At 38.9% G+C, this 20036-nt stretch overlaps 1 protein-coding gene across 8 annotated transcripts in view; it reads left to right on the top strand.

Annotated features, from left to right (window-relative positions):
* The window catches only part of GK (glycerol kinase), a 68177-nt gene that overhangs the window by 24451 nt on the left and 23690 nt on the right, over positions 1 to 20036 (top strand). For 5 of the 8 annotated variants that reach the window (XM_059910756.1, XM_059910757.1, XM_059910762.1 and 2 more), the window contains exons 5-14: positions 409 to 492; positions 3842 to 3918; positions 6021 to 6158; positions 8248 to 8357; positions 8821 to 8887; positions 10023 to 10040; positions 11738 to 11773; positions 12146 to 12213; positions 16608 to 16650; positions 17128 to 17208. In XM_059910756.1, coding sequence (XP_059766739.1) covers positions 409 to 492; positions 3842 to 3918; positions 6021 to 6158; positions 8248 to 8357; positions 8821 to 8887; positions 10023 to 10040; positions 11738 to 11773; positions 12146 to 12213; positions 16608 to 16650; positions 17128 to 17208 — 722 coding nt within the window. The remainder of the gene's footprint in view (positions 1 to 408; positions 493 to 3841; positions 3919 to 6020; positions 6159 to 8247; positions 8358 to 8820; positions 8888 to 10022; positions 10041 to 11737; positions 11774 to 12145; positions 12214 to 16607; positions 16651 to 17127; positions 17209 to 20036) is intronic. The other 3 variants (XM_059910758.1, XM_059910760.1, XM_059910763.1) reach the window with 3 other exon arrangements.

Here is a 20036-nt window from a genome sequence, read left to right on the forward strand (position 1 = left end):
GCTCCTTAGCATTCCTTTCAGAAGTCCCTTAGGGATGCACTCTCTCACTGCTTCACATAGCCTTTCAATTCAGTGGTTGGGTGAAAGTCAACTGAGCCACTTTCCTAACTAGGACGCAGATTTGTGACAAGGTAGGGAAGAGTCATCCTGAACAAGAAGCAGTTACTTACCTGGTCTTTGTCCAAACGGAAATGCTGTTGAACCAGAGACCTTGACTGGACTGCCTCTGTTCCCCTTCTACTCCATGTCTCTTCCTTCTCTTTTTCTACGCTCAAATGTGTAGGAAAACGTTCATCCTGATGAACTTGCCCATGTGATCTACCATTTCCTAAGTGGTCAGGAAGAAAACGCAAACCTTGAACCTGGCCATCTCAGCATGAATTGCCATTATCTCTCCTAATGCTCCAGCTGCTCCAGTTTCTCCTGGCCCTTCAGATCCAGCTGCTGTTGTTCCCTCTGGCTCTTCAGTTCCAGCTGCTGGCCCTTCCTCAGGTATTGGTGCTCTGGCCCTTGCTCACTTCCCGGCCTTCCGACTCAGACACATTGGGGGAAATTGACTGCTGCTGCTGGATCTGGATCTGGCACTTCTTTTGATTGTTCTCAGAAATTATCTCCACGAGGGGCTTAGTCCTCCAGCCTGGGGTCTTCTCTTTGGCTTTTGGTCTCTTATTCTGCAAATGTAATTCTGCCATCTTAGCTTCTTTAATGAGTTGTCTAATTTTTTTTGTTCTTAATTCAGTTAGTTTTGAGCATTTGTGAATTGCTTAGTAGTATACCGACCACTGACATTTTTCTCTTTGGCAGTTTTACTAATTCATTCCATGTATTCTAATTACTTTAAACTGTTGGGTTATAAAAACAAAGTAAAAATTATGCCAGCCTTCTGTGATCATGGAATAATGGAAGGAGAGGGACTTTTGAGACCATCTAGTCCAAACTGTCTTATTTTATATTCTGGAAACCCAGGCCACGAAGGGTAACACGACTTGGCTTGGGTCACATAGCTTGTTGGTGGCAAAGCCAGAAGATGTAGATTTCACCTCCAGTGTTTTGACTCTTTTTGGTGAAGGGTTCATTCTTCAAATACCACTGTGGCTACTTGGAAGCTTTCAAGTGAGGAGTGTAGTGCCCAATTACTTAAGTAGTCCTTGTCAAGGAGCAGTAGAATCACAGAGGCCCTGGGACTCAGAGAGCCACTTGATCATCAGTTTGTCTTTAGTTTTGTTTTTAAATTAATGATTGGAACAAATTCAGTATCCTAAAGAACATGCCCTAAAAAAGAGGTTCTCAAGCTTTAGTATAACACTGAATAACACAGGTAGAAAGACTCAGGCCTTCCTTGCCTGGACTTGCAACCAGAATCCTACAATGTAGGGACCGGGATGTGTGATTTCAAAGTTTTCCGGTTGGTTCTGGTGTGCTTTCTGGATCAGAACCACTGATGTTGAGTCTTAAACCACTGCAGTGTTTCTTAAAGGGGAAGGGCATCTATTTAAAAGGTATATTTCTGGGCCCCCTCCCCAGACCTACTATCCAAGAATTTCTGGGAGTGGGGTTTATCTTTAAGCTCCCTAGTGATTTTTATGTCCATTTAAATATCGAAAAATGCTGATCTGGAAGGTTTTGAGTCAGTAAACAAAAAGCCTACAGCAGTGGTTTTCGTGTCCCTTGGTAAGAAGTAGATTTTACCTCATGATTCAACAAGCCAGCATAACTAAAACAAAGTTTCACAGGTCAATATTTATCCTACAGAGTTCAGTGAATGCTGACATTTTCCATCCTAATGCATCTTATTTCATTTTTGTAAAGTAGGTAATAGAAACTATTAATACACTGATTTTTAAACCCCTAGCCCACTGTAGTTTCAAACACTTGAGGACTGAGATGTGCTGTTAATTCTGCCTGTCATAGGTTTAAAACTTTTCTCTCAACCTCCTCTACTTTTCCCAACTCCTCTGGTTAAGCTTTTAACACCTGCTAGGGTTGCTTGCCTATGAGGAAGGTCCACCTTTGTCACAGTCGCACAACACTGCCACTGTGTACAAAGCAGATTTCCCTTGTTCCCTGGACATGGGAGACCTTGCCAACTCCACAATGCTGCTGCTAATGGCTGTATCGATCACAGGGCAAGTAATAGGAAACTCAACCCCAAGTAAGTGAAGTTATAAGGGGAAAAAAAGGAATTCTACAAGTAGCTTAGTTCAGGTGCTGTTTGATTCTCAGGTCAGACAGTATCGCCTGGATCCCCTGCAAATCTGTCTCTTCTGCGTTGGCTCCAGATGTGGCCGATTCAGCTCTCTATTCAAGAGGGCAGCAGGCCCAGCTACACACTCCCAAGCTGAGCTGAGAACAGGGACTCTTGCAGACTGAGCACAGATCTCAGTTGGGCTGATTTGACCACATCAGAGCACATCAGAGGCTGATTTGCTCCTCTCCTGAGCCGCTCACTGGGGACACGATACCAGACCTTGGGGGTAGGGTTGACTCTCAGGCGCAGGATGAGGGAGAGTTGACTTCCTAAAGAGAATTAAAGATACAGCTCCCAGCAGCAAGAGGAGTGGATGCTGGGCAGCAAATGCAGATGTCATTGCTAGGCTTGTATGTCCCTGGTCTTCCTCTTTGTGTCCTGTTTCCTTGGTTATGATGAGCCTTGTTTTCTTAAAGTTTTCCCCACCTTTGGAAAGCAGTATAGTGTCCTGAAGCCCCTGATTTAATTCTTATGCAAAGTAGCCACTGTCAAAATCAAGCACAGGCAAGCCCTCAAGGGAAATGATGCTTTAAGTAATTAAAAAGAATTGGTTAAAATTCAGGACAGGAAATAACTGGTTTTTGAATGAAGAGAAAGGAATAGTATAGGCAAGGATGAGCCAAACTAGACAGTAGCTGCCAGCCCTCACACGTGTAGTGGGCAAGCATGCATAATCTTCCTGGTGCCCTTTAAATAAACTGTGTTTTTAGGAGGCATCTGAGCACAGTCAGTGCCTAAAAATATCGAGTGACCACTCACAGATTAAAAGTTATAAAAGTTAAGTACAAACCTGAAATCTGACAAATAAAGCTCAGCTGATCCTATTGTTTACCTTTTGCAATTGCTCTATATACTACTTAATGCATTCTCTTTCTCAAGCCTTCTGTCGTAAAGCAGAACAGAACTTTCTACTAGGGGGATCAGAAAGTGGATGATAGTTATTTAGTGAAAACAACATTGATCTGTTAAAATGGAGAGTTTTTTACAATCTAGCATGGAGAAAGAATGGTGACCTTTAAATAATTCTTGTAGCGATTCTGGATTCTAGCCTGCTTTGAAAGAGTTTAATGTAAATAAGCATTTTGTACATAAGCAACTGAATCTTATTTTCTTCCCCCTCTATAATAGTATCAGGTTCTCTACTTTGTCACAAACTGCTACCAAGTTTTTCTAAGGTACATGCTTTATACATGGTACAGTGATCCTGGGCTGTGCATTTGCCCTGGCAACTAGCCTGCCTAGCATTTAGATTTTCTCTGCACTCATCTATGCATAGAAAATCCATATCCAAAACAATTTTTTCATTTTTTTCTATAAAAAAGGATACAAAATCAGCACCCTAAGGTATGTATTGTTCTCCTAACTTGACCTATAATTTTGCATAAAAGCTTCAAATTCTCCCTCATAAATTTATTCTCTCTTCTAACAATATGCCCATTCATTTCTAATTTTCTAATTTCTGTCTTTTGAAAGCCATAGCATTTTAATTGCTTATGGAAACTAATCAGTCTCCTATCCTTGACAGTGATTTCATTAAGATCTGATTTTTTTAAATGAAGTTTTTCATATATATTATTGTATTTTGGTCTATAGTGTGGCTTGACCTAAGAACCCAGTCTACCGTTGAGAGTCTTAGTAAAAGAATTCCAGGAAATAATAACTTTGTCAAGGTAAGAGATCTCTTCAAAAGTATACTATAAAAATGCTTGTTTAACAAAAAAAGTATGGAGATTTCACCAGGCCTTACATCTTATTGCACAATAGTTATTTGATACAATTGATAGAATATTTCTCCACAGATAATTACCTTTCTATCTTCCTTGCCCTGTGGTGGATTGGAGGAATAATATTCCAAGGTAAATAGGCTGGAGGGGATAATAAGGTGTCCCAGTGGCTTAAACCATACTCCTCACGGAGTGCTTCCTATAATTCAACCGTGCTTTCCAAATCCTTCTCTGTCTCTTTTTTTTTTTTTTTTTCTTTACTGTCCATCAAAGAAAGTTCTGCGTGCTTTTGAGTTTTTAGGCATCTGGATTCAGGGAGAGAAACTAGAAGACACTCCAGCCTTTACTTGAACTCCTCTTCCACTTTCTTCATATGAAGATGCCAATAAAAAATGCCTAATTTTAAGTCCTTATATAGATCTCTCTTCAGACAAATGAAGGGAGAGAAAATTTTTGAAACAGGCGAGGTACTTTTCTTAGCAAGGTCAAGGCCAATTTCTCCTACTGTCCAAAAGGAAATTCCATCTTTTTTTCTTTCTTTTTTTTTGGTTTATTCCCTTTATATTTGTCAGTGGGACTCATAAATGGCAGTTTCTTGTGGTTCTTGGTTCTGAAGCTAGTGCTCAAATCCCATTAATTGCAGCAGTCTAACAAACCATCCCCTACACTTACCCACCCAAATAACCTCAGTCTTGTCCTGAATATACCCTCACCCATTTCCTATTCTGTTCTCTTGGTCAACCTGCCCAGCCTTCACGCCTACCTCCAGCTGCACTTTGCTTCAAGGGGTGCATGGTTTTCTCTCCAAAGCCATTTTAGGCAACTTCTATACCTTCTACTTAAATCATGAAAATGAGATATTTATATGCTACCTCACTATTTGGTTTGTGGGATGACCCTTGGTCTTTCAAATCAAAGAAGCATATTCCCATATATTATTTCCTTTTATTATTTTTGAGCATTGATCTTTTTTTTCTAGGAAAGCTAGAAAACTGTGAGTTAAGATTCTTAACTTACAAGGTTGCATTAAAGTGTTAAATCCTTTGGTTTGAGCTTTTTTTACTAAACATATCCATGGGAGATGAGAAGGAAAAGGGATCACTTTCTGTAGTTGGGTGATAAATGAGAATAGGGATCAAGAAGGGGAAGATAGTTGCATTATTTTGATGTATGTATTTTCTTAACCACTTTCACCAGCCCTTATAGAGTGTTTAATATACTAACAAAAATGAATTGGACCTGATCCATTCTCAAGGAAGATTGATAAGCCCATGTTTCGTTTTTACCCTTTAACCTTTATTCAGTTCACGCTCCCTTTGTTCAATCTATTTGCTGAATTTAGGCAACTACTTTCTTTTATATATATATACTACTTTTTTTTAGTTTATTGAGGTAACGCTGGTTTGTAACATCATGTAAGTTTCATGTATACAACATTATATTTCGACTGGCAACTACTTTCTTAAATAGAACAACTTTGTGTTGCTTTAATCTGGCGTGTCTTTGAGCTCTACTTTATTCTCCACCAATTTTATGTTATTTGAATATGTGTGTTGAATATGTATTTATTAGATTTTTTACACGCATAAATATATTGTTAAGGCTTATATGTTTTAAAACAATCTTCTGGTTGTGGTCATTAGTTTATGAATTGATATACTCTCTGATTTTCAATAGTTTAAATATCACTTTCATGGAATATAAAATAAAAAGCAGAGTTTTGGGCTAGCTTCTGTATATAATCCTGACTCATCACAAAAGTTAACATCTATGTCTCAACTATGTAGATTTCAGGGCATGTGTCATTTAATTTTCTCTTAATCTTGGTACGTGGATGCTCTTTGAACTGCAAACATACCACTCTGATCTTTGTTCATGAACATGCTTTCCTGTGCCATGAGATAGGAAAAGTATTTTTATCCATAATACTGTAGGATTGCCTTTAGGGCCATTGAATATTTTGTGATTTGTTGAGTTTTTTGATTTGGTGTTTTATTTTAAGCTGTTATGAATTTAATTTCCTGGCTGAATTTCATAACTGTTTTTAGTCCAAGACAGGCCTTCCACTTAGCACTTATTTCAGTGCGGTGAAACTTCGTTGGCTCCTTGACAATGTGAGAAAAGTTCAAAAGGCAGTTGAAGAAGATAGAGCTCTTTTTGGGACCGTTGATTCATGGCTTATTTGGGTATGTTTAAATATCGTGTGTGTGGAGAAAATTTTTTAAATGCCTATCTTTTTTCTACAGAGAGTTTCAAACTTTTTAGTTGGCAGTATCATTAAGAAAAGCCATTCAAGAAACAGCAGAACAGTTCAGCCTCCATTTGAGAGGCATTTTTGCCTGCTTCTTCTTGATTTTTTCTTGCCTTATTTCAGCAAAAATGGAGGATGATTACCAAAACCACATCTCATGTCTATTACCTTTAGAATAACTAATTTAGGTAGTTAGCAATTAGTAAATTTAAGTAGCCTTTATCTGCTGCCTATCATACAGTCCCTTGCTATGTGCAGGGGCGTGGTTCTTAGGACCCGCCATGGAGAGTTAGCTGTCTGTATCTGCGGATCATGTAGTCCTGTATTATTTATTTTTAAAATCCACGTATAAGTGCACCTGCACAATTCAAATCTGTGTTGCTCAAGGGTCAACTGTACTTCTTTTCCACTAGCCATTTCTTAGAAGAAATTTATTTATTTCTTCTATTTTCTACTATTTAACATGATAAAACACCTAGGCTACGTTTGAACATTTGCTTTCAACATCACACAGCCGACTTTTACTTAAGTCACAATATGAAAAATCATAGTGGAAATTTCTAACATATAATCTTTTTGCCTAAGCTGAACATGGATGAGTAGAAACAGACATTTCCCAGATATCTATATATCTTAAAAGTACATGTTCGTTCTCTCTCCTCTCTCTCTCTCTCTTTCTCTGTTATTTTTATGAAGGGCATTTTCAAATACACCCAAAAAGCGGAGGGAATAGTGTCATGAACCTCTAGAACAATGAGTCAGCTACAGTAATCAGTTGTGGCCAAACTTGTTTCAACTGTGCTCACTCTTTCTCCCCATGGATAATTTTAAAGCAAATGCCAGACATATAATTTCATTTGTAAACACTTCTCTAAGTTATGTGATTATCTTTTCCAACATTCAGGGGAGCTTCAAGGGAACACTGCCCCTATTCTCACTTGCCCGATCCACAGAGCAGACCTTTCGAACCCCCTATCAGGAAGTGGCGCCTTCTCCAGCCCTCCCTGTGCTTGGCCGGGGCATGCTGTGCGTTGTGCTCATGGCCAGCAGTTTTCGTACGTGTCGGTCACAGTCGAAATAATTCTGACAATAATTCTCACAATTGCCTGGAGCCAGACTAGGACAAGATGTGGAACTGTGAGCTGCAGGAGACTTGAGGGAGCACATTTGGCTGCAGCCCCTGCATGATGCCGTTTCTCCACTTTTGTTCCTTTCTTACTTCTCATTGCTTCTACATAAAAGGAAGCAGCAGTCCTTGCAGTTCAGGTACAAGGGTATTAACATTAGAGAGTTTAAAACTCTGCTTTCAGGATATGTGCTTGGGTCACTGCAGGCACAGCCCAATGAGAATTGTTATTCCAAAACATGGACGCGTGCACACACACACACACACACACACACGCACGCGACAAGAACAGCAACAGCAGCACAGGGTTCAGTAAGATCCTAAGAGGCAGGCATTTCAATGTATTTTACTTTGCCAAATTTAATAAGACTCTGCATCTTCCAAAGATAAGAGGATGAAAACAAAAACTGAATTTTTTCTTTAACCATCAGTTAGCTAGAACTGCTGTCCAGTATGGTAACCACTTCGCCACATATGGCTATTGAGCACTTGAAATGTGGCGGGTCTGAATTGAGATGTGCATGAGTGTAAAATATGCACTGTATTTCAAAGAGTTAGTACAAAAAGTAGAAGGTAAAATGTCTCAGTAATAATTTTTTATATTGAAAGGATATTTTGGATATATTGGATTAAATAAAATATATAATATTATTAATTTCACCTGCTTCTTTATATTTTTTAAATGTAGGTACTAGAAAATATTCAAGTACATATGTGGCTCAGTGTGGTTCAATTACATTATATTTCTATTGGACACTGCTGAAAACTAAAAAATTAAGTAATTGAAGTGTTCCATTCTCCTGCCTTATGTGCTCTGCAACTGATTATGGCTCTTGACAAAGTGTAAATTAAATTGCAAATAAGTACAGATTTAACATGTCCTTTTCATTCTTTCCAGAGCTTGACAGGAGGAGCCAGTGGAGGTGTCCATTGTACAGATGTAACAAATGCAAGCAGGACGATGCTTTTCAACATCCATTCTTTGGAATGGGATAAAGAGCTCTGCGAGTGAGTTGTGTTTTGCCCTAAGAATAGTTTTCCAAGTGTGTTGCCTATTTATAACCTAAATCTTACTATTTTCAGATGTCAGTGGAGCACCAAACTTTAACTGTTGATATTTCAACTACAATATACAAGTGCATGTTGTATAGTCTTTTAAAGCAGACTATTATTGCATATATAATAAGTAGGCCAAATTAAGTAATTGTCTTGATTATTTTTCAAGGAAAATTAGGTTCCTCTATAAAAGTACTTTGGTTTTTGTGTGCTTTTTATTTTGTATTGATTTGTTTGTATCAAGTTAGAGTGTTAAATACCCAAGCATACTGCTGGCTTATTTATTTGTTACTATTTAATTGTACACTCAAATACATTCATTTTTAATTGTTGTTTACATGCCTTTAAATTCATATAAATGTTTCTAGATGTTTATTTAAAATAGTTTTATATATACAATCTTATTGTTTTTTAGATTTTTTGAAATTCCAATGAAAATTCTTCCAAATGTCCGGAGTTCTTCTGAGATCTACGGCCTAATGGTAAAAAATAATAATGATGATAATAATAATAATTTTTATCTTAAAAAAGGCTTTACTATTCAGAATTCAAAAGTCAATTGTGTTACGTTTTATATTTTGAGACCTGTACATTTTGTGAATGTTGGCAGTATGTAAAATAAGAATTTAGTATTGTTTAAATAGTTTTATAACTTAAAATTCTTGAGTCCTTCTTACCAGTTTATATTTTATATAAACTTTATATAAAACTGTATATAAAAACTTTATCTATTATAAACTTTATTGGCTTTTCTTTGAGTATTTTAAAGTATTAATGAGATAATCTAACTACAGAGGGTGGTAAGGGAATGTTTGAGCCAGTTTATTCTTTTAATCCAAATAACTGTTTAGTAGTTGTGATGCCTGCTTTTAATTTATGGGAAGGTCTCTTCACATTTTAGTGGTGTTCTTTTTCCTGTTGAATCTCCTTTAGTGGCCAAACCATGTCGCATATTAGATTCTTTGTCAGCCTGAGCAAAACTTTAGCAAAGAAACTGAAAGCAAAGAGTCTGTTCTGATTTGTGATTGCTGATTAAACTGGTTTTCATCATGGACATTTTTACTATTGCTTTCATTGAAACCCACAGAAAAAGTAGTCTAAGCGAAAAGTACACTTAGCATCACTGAGTATCTCTGATTGCACATCAGGGATGAAAACCTCTAGGAGCATTTGAACTGGTGTTTAAGCTCAAAAAACTAGAATTTATGGTAAAGATTAAGAGAAGTCTTAGATTAATTGCCAAAAAATAATGTTTTGACATTTCATGAAAAACATTAGAAACTCTACTTATAGACTTAATAATAATAATAATAGAGTAGAACACTAAGTGTTCTGGATAAACCTTAAGCAAGAATTCTTAAATGTTTCATTTATAATAAAGCCCTTTAAGGCAAAATGGAATTTTTTAAGGGAAGCATAGTCGTTGCTTATCTACAATTTAAAAGTGCTTTGATAATTTCATAGCTACCTATAAATTGACTTGGGTCAGAGGAAAAAAAAAACTATTCTTGAGAAACAGTTTCAGAGGATGGTTAAAAAAACATTTAACTGGCCTAGTTTTCTCTTGCATTTAAAATATTATGCTTCTGTCCCCCTCTCTCCCCTTGCTGACTATAGAAAATCTCTCATAGTCTGGTGAGTAGGTTGCCCACCAATTATGCTACCCATTCATTTGGAAAAGATACAGTGCATTTCCATTTAGTTTTAGATAAGCGGAAGTCCATTTACTAAGCAGATTAATCTAGAACCTTCCATGACCCTCCAAATTATTATAAGCTCTAGTCAAGCTTTAGGTATTTTTAAAATGTAATCTTATTTATTTTTAAGTCTTCCATAAGGCTGAGGAAGACTAAGGTAGTTTTCTGGAATGAGAAATTCTGATGGTCCCTATTACAAAGTACAGTTGTGATGTGCTTTGGGCTTTAGCACAATAGGGAAATTAGGTGTAGTTTTTAGATGTCCTAAACATCTATCTTAAATGATATCTTGCCCAACCTTTCAGACCAGTTAGTTGGAAATGCACTGTCACTTTTTCTGCATGCTTCACCAGAGGATATTCCCAGGAATCCTCCAGAGACCCCCCTCCCTGTGAAGAAAAAAGAGCGCTTTCTGTGCCTGACTGCACATAGTAGATTCTGCTGGTAGTTTGATAATAACTTCAATAGTATAAGCAAAGACTTCTTTTAGTATTTAAATACATTAAGATATCTAGTCTATAGGTTTCCTGATTCACTTTCAGCCCTTCACTTATTATCCAGGTTCAGATTTTCTAAGAATATATACAGTAAATAAAAGACAGGTCTTGGATTAACCCAGAAGCATGAAAGAAATAAAATGTTATCCACTAGCTAGAGGGGATTTTTTATTTTGTAAAGGGTTTCCACACACATGCTATTATTTCCTTATCATAGCCATGTGAGGTGGCTTCTGTTCTTACCCTCACTGTCACAGATAGGGAACCAGGAGCTCCCAGAGGCCAGGAGATGGGCTTACAAATGGCAGACTGAGGGGTAGGGCAAAAGCTTTAGTTTGGTGCTCTTCCTAACACATCACAGGTACTTCAGGGATCATATTCCTTTCCCCTAATTCCTTAATATCAGTACAAATTGCTTTGTATTAGTGTAAGTTGTTTGTGTTTTTTTTTTTCACAATTAAGTTTGGTAAAGTCCACAGACAGTCACTTAAATCTCATTTTTTTCCCTAGAATGCTGGCCATACTTGATCAAAGTCAAAACCACTATTCATGGCATAAATTAACTCTTGCTTGTCAAAACTTGAAGAACGATGTTGGCTATGAACAAATAATACCCAATACCTGAACCCTCTCTTGTTTCTTACTTATCTTCAGAGCAGTTTGGGTAGGAAGAACAGTTGGTAAAATACAGCCTTCCAAAGCAAACATGTTCCATGCTGGTTTAATAGCTATTTATATGTTCATTTTAAAGGCTGTGTTAGTCTTTTCTTAGTAACAACAATAATAGCAAAGAGCTAATGGCCTTTGGCATGCGTATAAGCCCAGGCCCATTTTGTAGATAAATAAATTGAGGCATAGAGAAGTTTCAGCGGCCTGCTGAGTGACTAACTAACTAACCAGGAGTAGAACCCGCGTCTCCTGACTCTCAGTCCAGTGTTTCACGTCCGTGTCTCTTCTTGTCATTCTAGGAATATTTCTAGTATCTCTCTCTCTGAACCACTCATGTAGTTGAAACACTTGCTTTGTCTTGTCTGCCCACATGCTCTGGCATGTTGCTATTCGTGTTCATTCCTGTTGCAGTTATGTTAGTAGAGCCAAATTTGTGATTATTCATAATCCTTTTTTAAAATTTTATTAGAAAGCTGGGGCCTTGGAAGGTGTACCAATATCTGGGGTAAGTTTCATCACCAAACATCTCCCTGCTACCCGGCCCCTCCCATGTTATGGCTTTCCTTAATCAATCTTCCTCCTTCCTTAACTATGGAAAATGAGTAAGAGCAGCAGAATTGGCTAATTCTTGTTTCACTGTGACACAGTGTAGGCTATTGAGATTTTTTTTTGAATAAATTAATTCTAACTCTCCTTTCCTGTACCTGTTTGGAGTGTTAACACATGGGAAAATGGCCAAATGGAGGCAATGCAAAGAACATAAGACAATTCATTCCTTCATAAATAAAGAGGGGAAAATAAATCTTATGGCTCTCCTAGAAAGTAAATGAACAATATCGTCTTAGTCAGTGTTCTTTATTGTCATGTATACTTTCAGTGTTTGGGGGACCAATCTGCCGCACTGGTGGGACAAATGTGCTTCCAGGATGGACAAGCCAAAAACACGTGAGTTTTAAGAAACAGACCTGAGAACCAGTGGTGTTTTGTTTGTTTTTCCCTTTGGTGTTTTGAATGAGGAAATGCTTTTGAAGTTCATCCAGGCTGAAAATTAATAGCTTAAGAGTTCCAGTACAGATATATATACTTTTCGCCATTTGTTTTTCTTCATCTCCTTCGCATAGAATTCACTATGCCGTATGTAAACAAACTGATGAGGCTTGTGAACACCTTAATTTATAAAATTCAGTACCTTTTCCATCCAGAAACTAAATGTTGGTTTAAAGTATTCTTGCCTCAGGACTTCCCTGGCGGTCCAGCGGTTAAGACTCCTGGCTTCCACTTCCAATTTTCAACAGGGTGTTCCTGCCCTAGACTTTCTCACTAATTATAAAGTCATATTTTTGTGGGATTTTCAATGTTATTTCCCTGGCACTGTGCTTTCTCCCCGTCATCTGGAGTTTCTCCTTCGACAAGAAGCAGAAGGAATGACGGAAGCAGAGATTTGGTGCATTTTTCTCCTAATCTCATCTTCTTACTACTCATACATGCAGTCCGTGACAAGCCCCATATTTAAGAATGATAAGATTACTCCCACTTTAAGATGAGAAAGATTCTCAGAGAGGTTAAGCTAGTAAGTGAGCGCAGCAGTCTTTGCACCCAGATCCAGCTGATTCAGTTTAGCCGGGGTGCTTTACCTCTGTACTGTACTGTCCTCCATGTGGAAGCGTTCCATAGACCTGGCAGGAGACTATCTACGTTTAAGTGTTTTTCTCTTGAGGATTTTCTAATTCTCTCATTAATGTTAACTTCAGTGGTTACGTTCTTCTTTTGTCAATAATAGAATGTCTTTACGCTTTAGATTCAGTGTTCTTGTACTCTGGTAGGGTCAGAAGTCCTCATGCAAAAGTGTGACATTATTTGTGTGACAGTTTTTTTGGGAGGGAAGATGGGAAAATTCTTTGCAGGTCATGGTATCCTGAGGTTACCATCAAGGAGTGTTTGAGTCAGCGTGCCTCTGGAAACATATTCTTTGAATTCTGGGTCCCAGGTAGCTGAGTCAGGGGTCAGAGAAACGATAGAAATGATAGAAAAGTAAGCTGTCCCCTCCGCCCCCTTCTTTCGTCCTCTGTCAGACACCCTAATGCTAGTAAATCAGATGCTATCTCTCTTTGTCAAGTACCTAACACTACAGAGCACATGGGAGGCACCCAATAAAGTTGCCAGATTTTCCCTCTGTTTATACTCCCCTCCCCCTTAAGCATTATCAGCCAAGTCCCGAAGTGATGAATTTAAGTTAGGGGGGGCTTGCTGAGTACGTCTGCAGCCATTGCAGGTTGGCAGAGGGGAATAATAGCAAATTGTAAGATCTTTGGGCTCATGTTTCTCTCCCTGAGGGGAAAGGACACAAATATACAGTTCATCATATTATAAATCAGAACTTGGAAGTAAAAAACTTGGAAAGTAAAAAACTTGGAAGTACTGCTGTTGGGTTTCAAAGGGAGGGGAGAAAAATCACAAAAGATTGTTAGTAATGAGACGTTTTGAAGACTGAGCAATATTGGTGAATGCATGGAACACTGAACCAAGATGCAAACAGGGAAATGGAAGACTTTATTTAGAGAATGTGGAGAACATTTGGGTAGGGAAGTGGTTGTGGGAAAATAAGGCTAGGGTGGCGGTGTGAAACCCTAAACTTGAGACAGAGGATTTTTTTCTTGAAGGCATTGGGACACTTCTGAAGGTTTGTGGGCTGGTGTTCAGAGATGACTGGAGCTGTTCATTAATGATATGGCAGTCCTGGGTTAAAGTGGGGAGAGACTAGAGGCAAAGAGGACACGGAGGAGGCCACCGTGGCATCTCAGTAACAAGGACAAGGACTAAGAAGGATGAGGGCTGAGGGAGGCGTGGGTGGATGTCCATGGCGCTACAGAGGGACAAGAGACAGGAAGCGGGTGTGGAGTCTAGTCCCCTGGGCCCAGTGGTTAGATTCAGCCAAAGTAGGGAATGGGTCCAAGTAGAAGAATTTCTGTTTGGGACACGTTGGCAGTACTGGTAGACTGTACATTACACACATACGGTAATGGGGAATGAATTCAGCATAAAAGTAAGGGATTTTGAATTGCCCATATTTAGAGGTGATTTTTGAAGCAATAAGAATAGATAAAATTACCAAGAAAAAGTATATAGGTAGAAGAGATATTTAGAAGAAGGAAGAGATGAAGGGATGTAGAATTCAGACAAATAGAATGTAGTCAGTCATTAAAGTGGAGATCCAGTGTAGAGCTGTTTAAGAGAGGGGCTTGGTCAGCAGTGCAAAATAGTACAAATAAGTCATGGAGGTTGAGAATGAGAACAGGCCATTGTACATAGAAATCAGGTCTTCAGTGGTGACCTCCAAGAATGAAGTTTTAGTAGAATGCTCAAGATGGAAGCCAGGTTGCAAGTGGCCAAAAGAGATGCGGGTAGGTAGAGAATAGAGACAGCAAGACAGAATGTGCTTTGCAAAAAGGCAACTATTCAGGAACGGGAAGTGAAGTACGTAGTTTGTGAGGTTAACAGGATCATGCCAAGTTTGGGGAATTTTGTTTGTGTTTTTAAGTTAAGTTTGTGTTTTAAGTGCCTCCTCCCCGCAGAGGCCCTAAGTGTCATAGAGGAGTCCTTCTGCCTCTTTCACAGCTTCGGCCAGGGCCACTCACGCTCCCCCTGTGTGCCATCTTTGTTTGGCCCACTTCTCCGTGGAGAATAGCAAACAACCTTTACCTTTCCAGAGCTTAGAAAAGTCAGACGTCTTTCTGGGATGTTTGAGGAAGGATTGGTAGACCATGTAAATGCTGAAAACCCCATATACGTTTGATGACTGGGAAGAAAAAAATAATAAAATTTAAGAGGAAAATAATTGCCTGTACACTGTTTTGAAAGCTGTGGCCTAAATGTAGCAAGGAGGTCTCTTCATATGTTGATAATGCTCATTAATTACTTATCAAGTATATACAAACTTAAGAATTCACTTTTATTAAGTACCTTGAGCCTCTGCATCAATTTCATACTTTAAGACTTGTACACTACCATTCAGTATACAGAGTGTTTATATGGGGACTAAATCAGTACAGATTTCTCCTTTAAATAGTGTGGAACAGAAAATTAACTTCCATTTTTACGAATATTTATTAAAGGAGATTGACTTAAAATATATAGCTTTTTCAGCGTCACAGAAGTAAAAAGGCGTAGCGATTTATGTGTTTGAATTCGTAAATATATTATTACCCATACCTAGTGTTATTTGACTGGTGTCTTTGAAAACTTAGATATTCATGAATCCCATGCAGGCCGACAATCAAGCAGAAGAGATAGACGATCTTGGGCTAATTCTTATTCACAACAGTGGTGCCTGGAAAAATGTTTATCAGAAAAAATTGCCCCGGCTTTCTGTTTGCTCCACAGGACAAACACAGCTGAGGGGGTCTGTTGGCTTAGCACTGACTGGTAGCAGCATCTGCTGAGATCCCGCTGCCCACCCCTAGGCTGAGCGCTCCCCCTCCTCCCACCTACCCTAATGAATGTTGCAGAGCACAGCAGCAAGGCCCGTGGGGAGGGAATCCCAAACAGGGCAGGATAGCTGTGGAGAGCCAAGGATGATAGTCACAGCCAACTCATTTGAAAACCGTTGCCATGTGACCCTTACTGATATCAGTTTGGGCTGCTTATCTGCCTGGCACAAGTCAAAATCACTCACTCATGTCCAAGCGCCAGATTTGTTGCAGAGTCCGAAGCTTTTGCTGATAAGGCTGTCACAAAATAAATTCAGTTCTTCCACGGCAGCTGTGTTAGGTGCTGGCTATGACTCTCCCACCAGTGTTGGTAGAACGCCCTGTCCTGCGCAGAGAATGGGGAAAGTAGACCAGCAATAGCTTTTCCCTCTGGGCCCCTCCTTTTCCCAAAGTCCACCTACACTTTCCTATACCCTGGACCTACCCCCTCTCCATGCCAGAAGTTTATGACTGTGCTAATGATGGAGCTAGGCTGGCCCGCCCCATTGCTGAATGCCTGTTAGTCATGATGCTTCACTCCATGGGGATTAGTAGCAATGTGAGTGTGACAGAATTTAGGATTTATTGTAACTCAGTGCTATTTTATAAACACAGCCCTGGGCTATGACTAAGTGCCAAATACTATACTTGCATTTTTCCATTAGGATTGCACTAAGTACATTTTCTTCTAGACTGTTCTTTAAAACATTATTCCAAAGAGTCTGTGATGTTTGTTAGCTTTTAGAACTTTTCTAAAACTTTAATATAAATTACTTTTATTGTTCTAAGTTAAATGTTAGTTTTGTATTATTAATGTTTCATCATTTACTTTTAATAAAATTGTCCTACTGTTCATTCTTCCCCCAACTATAGGTATGGAACAGGCTGTTTCTTACTATGTAATACAGGCCGTAAGGTTGGTTTTTTTCAAATTAAAAGATTAGTGAAAGTCTTCTTTAACTTCATATAAATAATACTTGAGCATAATTTGCTATTAAGTTACTTTTGAGTCAGGAGCTTTTATTTAATTTTTATCAGGGTTTAATTTAGAGCTCAGTAAAAAATGATGAAAATCACTACATTTGAATGGTTCTTGTAAGAACCATTTTAGGTTCTTTGAATTTTATATGTGTGTTTTTAATTGTGTTAGTGGGATATCTACACTAGGACCTTGTCAGATTCTTAATGCAAATCTAATTTGGAACGAGGGATAAACTTTTGTACTGTTTAAGTGTACTGTTTTTAATACTGGTAATTTTGACTTTTAAGATCTATTTTCTAAATTGTTATATTTATTGAATTATGTTGTAACTAGATCATTTTTGCTTTAAAAATATTCTAATGCTATCTTTTTGTTTTCCTGACTAACGAAATCTTTTTCTCTTTCCTATAGTGTGTATTTTCTGAACATGGCCTTCTGACCACAGTGGCTTACAAACTCGGCAGAGACAAACCAGTGTATTATGCGTTAGAAGTAAGTACATTTCATTCAGTATAGATAATGTGACAAACATTCAAAGCTAATGAAAACCACAGTGTTGTCTGTAAGAATGAGAAGCAACCCATCTGTTACAATTTTATAATGACATTGCAACAATTCAGTCACATCTTTATTTTTATTATTTATTTATTTATTTTTGGCTGCATCAGGTCTTCTTTGCTGCACGCAGGCTTTCTCTGGTTGCAGTGAGCGGGGGCTACTCTTTGTTGTGGTGTGCGGGCTTCTCATTGCAGTAGCTTCTCTTGTTGCGGAGCATGGGCTCTAGGCGCGCAGGCTTCAGTAGTTGTGGCACACGGGCTCAGTAGTTGTGGCGCACGGGCTTAGTTGCTCCGTGGCATGTGGGATCTTCCCGGACCAGGGATCAAACCCGTGTCCCCTGCACTGGCAGGTGAATTCTCAGCCACTGCACCACCAGGGAAGTCCCCAGTCACATCTTTAGGCTCCACTTCCAATTCTAGTTCTCTTGCTATTTCTAGTTACTTCCTAGAAATAGTGTTGAACCTCTCAAAGTCATCCATGAGGGTTGGAATGAACTTCTTCTAAACTCCTGTTAATGTTGTAATTTTGACCTCTTCCCATGAATCACAAATGTTCTTAATGGCATCTAGAATGGTGAATCCTTTCTAGTAGGTTTTCAGTATACTTTGCCCAGAATAGATCCATCAAAGGAATCACTGTCTATGGCAGCTCTAGCCATACAAGATGTATTTCTTAAACAATAAGACTTGAAATTCAAAATTACTCCTTGATCTATGGGCTACAGAATGTATGTTGCATTAGCAGGCAGGAAAACAACACGAGTCTCATTGTATGTCTCCATCAGAGCTCTTGTGTGACCAGGTGCATTGTCAATGAGTGGTCATATTTTGGAGGGAATCCTCTTCTGAGCATTAGGTCTCCACAGGGAGTTTTAAATATTCAATAAATCATGTTGTGAACAGATGTGCTGTCATCCAGGCTTTCTTGTTCCATTTATAGAGCACAGGCAGAGTAGATTTAGCATAATTCTTAAGGACCCTAGGATTTTCAGAATGGTAGATGAGCACTGGCTTCAACTTAAAGTCACCAGTTGTGTTAAACCCTAACAAGAGAGTCAGCCTGTCCTCTGAAGCTTTGAAGCCAGGCATTGACTTACCTTCTCTAGCTATGAAAGTTTCAGATATATCTTCTTCCAGTATAAGGCTGTTTCATCTACATTGAAAATCTGTTGTTTAGTGTGGCCACCTTCATTAATGGTCTTAGCTAGATCTTCTGAATTACTTCCTGTGGCCTCTACATCAGCACTTGCTGCTTTACCTTGTACTTTTATGTTACAGAGACAGTTTCTTTCCTTAAACTTCATGACCCAACCTCTGCTAGTTCCAAACATTTTTTCTGAAGCTTCCTAATGTCTCTCAGCCTTCATAGAATTAAAGAGAGTTAGGGCCTTGCTCTGGATCAGGCTTTGGCTTAAGGGAATGTTGTAGCTGGTTTGATCTTCTATCCAGACCACTCAAACTTCCTCCATATCAGCAACAAGGCTATTTCACTTCTTTATCATTTGTGTGTTCACTGGAGTAGCACTTTTAATTTACTTCAGGAGCTTTTCCTTTGCATTCACAACTTGGCTAACCATCTGGGGCAAGAGGCCTAGCTTTCAGCCTATCTCAGCTTTAGACATTCCTTCCTCACTAAGTTTAATTATTTCTATCTAGCTTTTGATTTAAAGTGAGAGACATGTGATTCTTCCTTTCACTTGAACACTTAGAGGCCAGTGCAGGGTTATTAATTGGCCTAATTTTTTTTTATTAATTAATTACTTTATTTATTTTTGGCTGTGTTGGGTCTTCGCTTCTGCGCCAGGGCTTTCTCTAGTTGCGGCGAGCGGGGGCCACTCTTCATCGCGGTGCGCGGGCCTCTAACTATCGCGGCCTCTCTTGCTGCGGAGCACGGGCTCCAGACGCACAGGCTCAGTAGTTGTGGCTCACGGGCCCAGTTGCTCTGCGGCATGTGGGATCCTCCCAGGCCAGGGCTCGAACCCGCGTCCCCTGCATTGGCAGGCGGACTCTCAACCACTGCACCACCAGGGAAGCCTGGCCTAATTTCATTATTGTTCTGTCTCAGGGAATAGGGAGGCCTGAGGAGAGGGAGAGAGATGGGGAACGGCCACTTGGTGGAGCAGTCAGAACATACACATTTATCATTAAGTTCGCTGTCTTATATAGGCACAGTTTATAGCACCCCAAAACAATTACAATAGCAACACTAAAAATCACTGATCACAGATCACCTTAAACAACTGTAATAATAAAAGTTTGAAAAAATGTGAGAATTACCAAAATGTGCCACAGAAACACAAAGTGACCAGTTGCTGTTAGAAAAACGGCACCAGTAGACTTGCTCTGTGCAGGGTTACCACAAACCTTCAATTTGTAAAAAACACAGTACCTGTGAAGCACAATAAAATGAGGTATTCCCCACTGTGGGATTTGTGCCTCCGTGACCATAAACACTGTTTCTGCTACTCTAGCCTGAGTGTTCATTAATTTAGTCTAATAACCCCATCATATCACTGGCTCCAGGAGCATATATTAAAATATCTAGCTCTTTTTCAAATGAATTATTATCAAGTCAAGTCGATGCCATTTTGTATTTGCACAGATGATCTTTTGTTAATCTAAATTGAGGTCTTTGTTTCTTCCTGTTAAATTTCAGGATAGTAATTTCAGCCTGTTCTGACACAGTCTGAATGCTTTTTCACTCTTCACACTGTTCCTCTTCCAGTTTTGTCTCATCTGGAGACTTAACACATACGCTTTATG

Source organism: Balaenoptera ricei, chromosome X (assembly GCF_028023285.1).
Source record: "Balaenoptera ricei isolate mBalRic1 chromosome X, mBalRic1.hap2, whole genome shotgun sequence".
NCBI classification, from domain to species: Eukaryota; Metazoa; Chordata; class Mammalia; order Artiodactyla; family Balaenopteridae; genus Balaenoptera; species Balaenoptera ricei.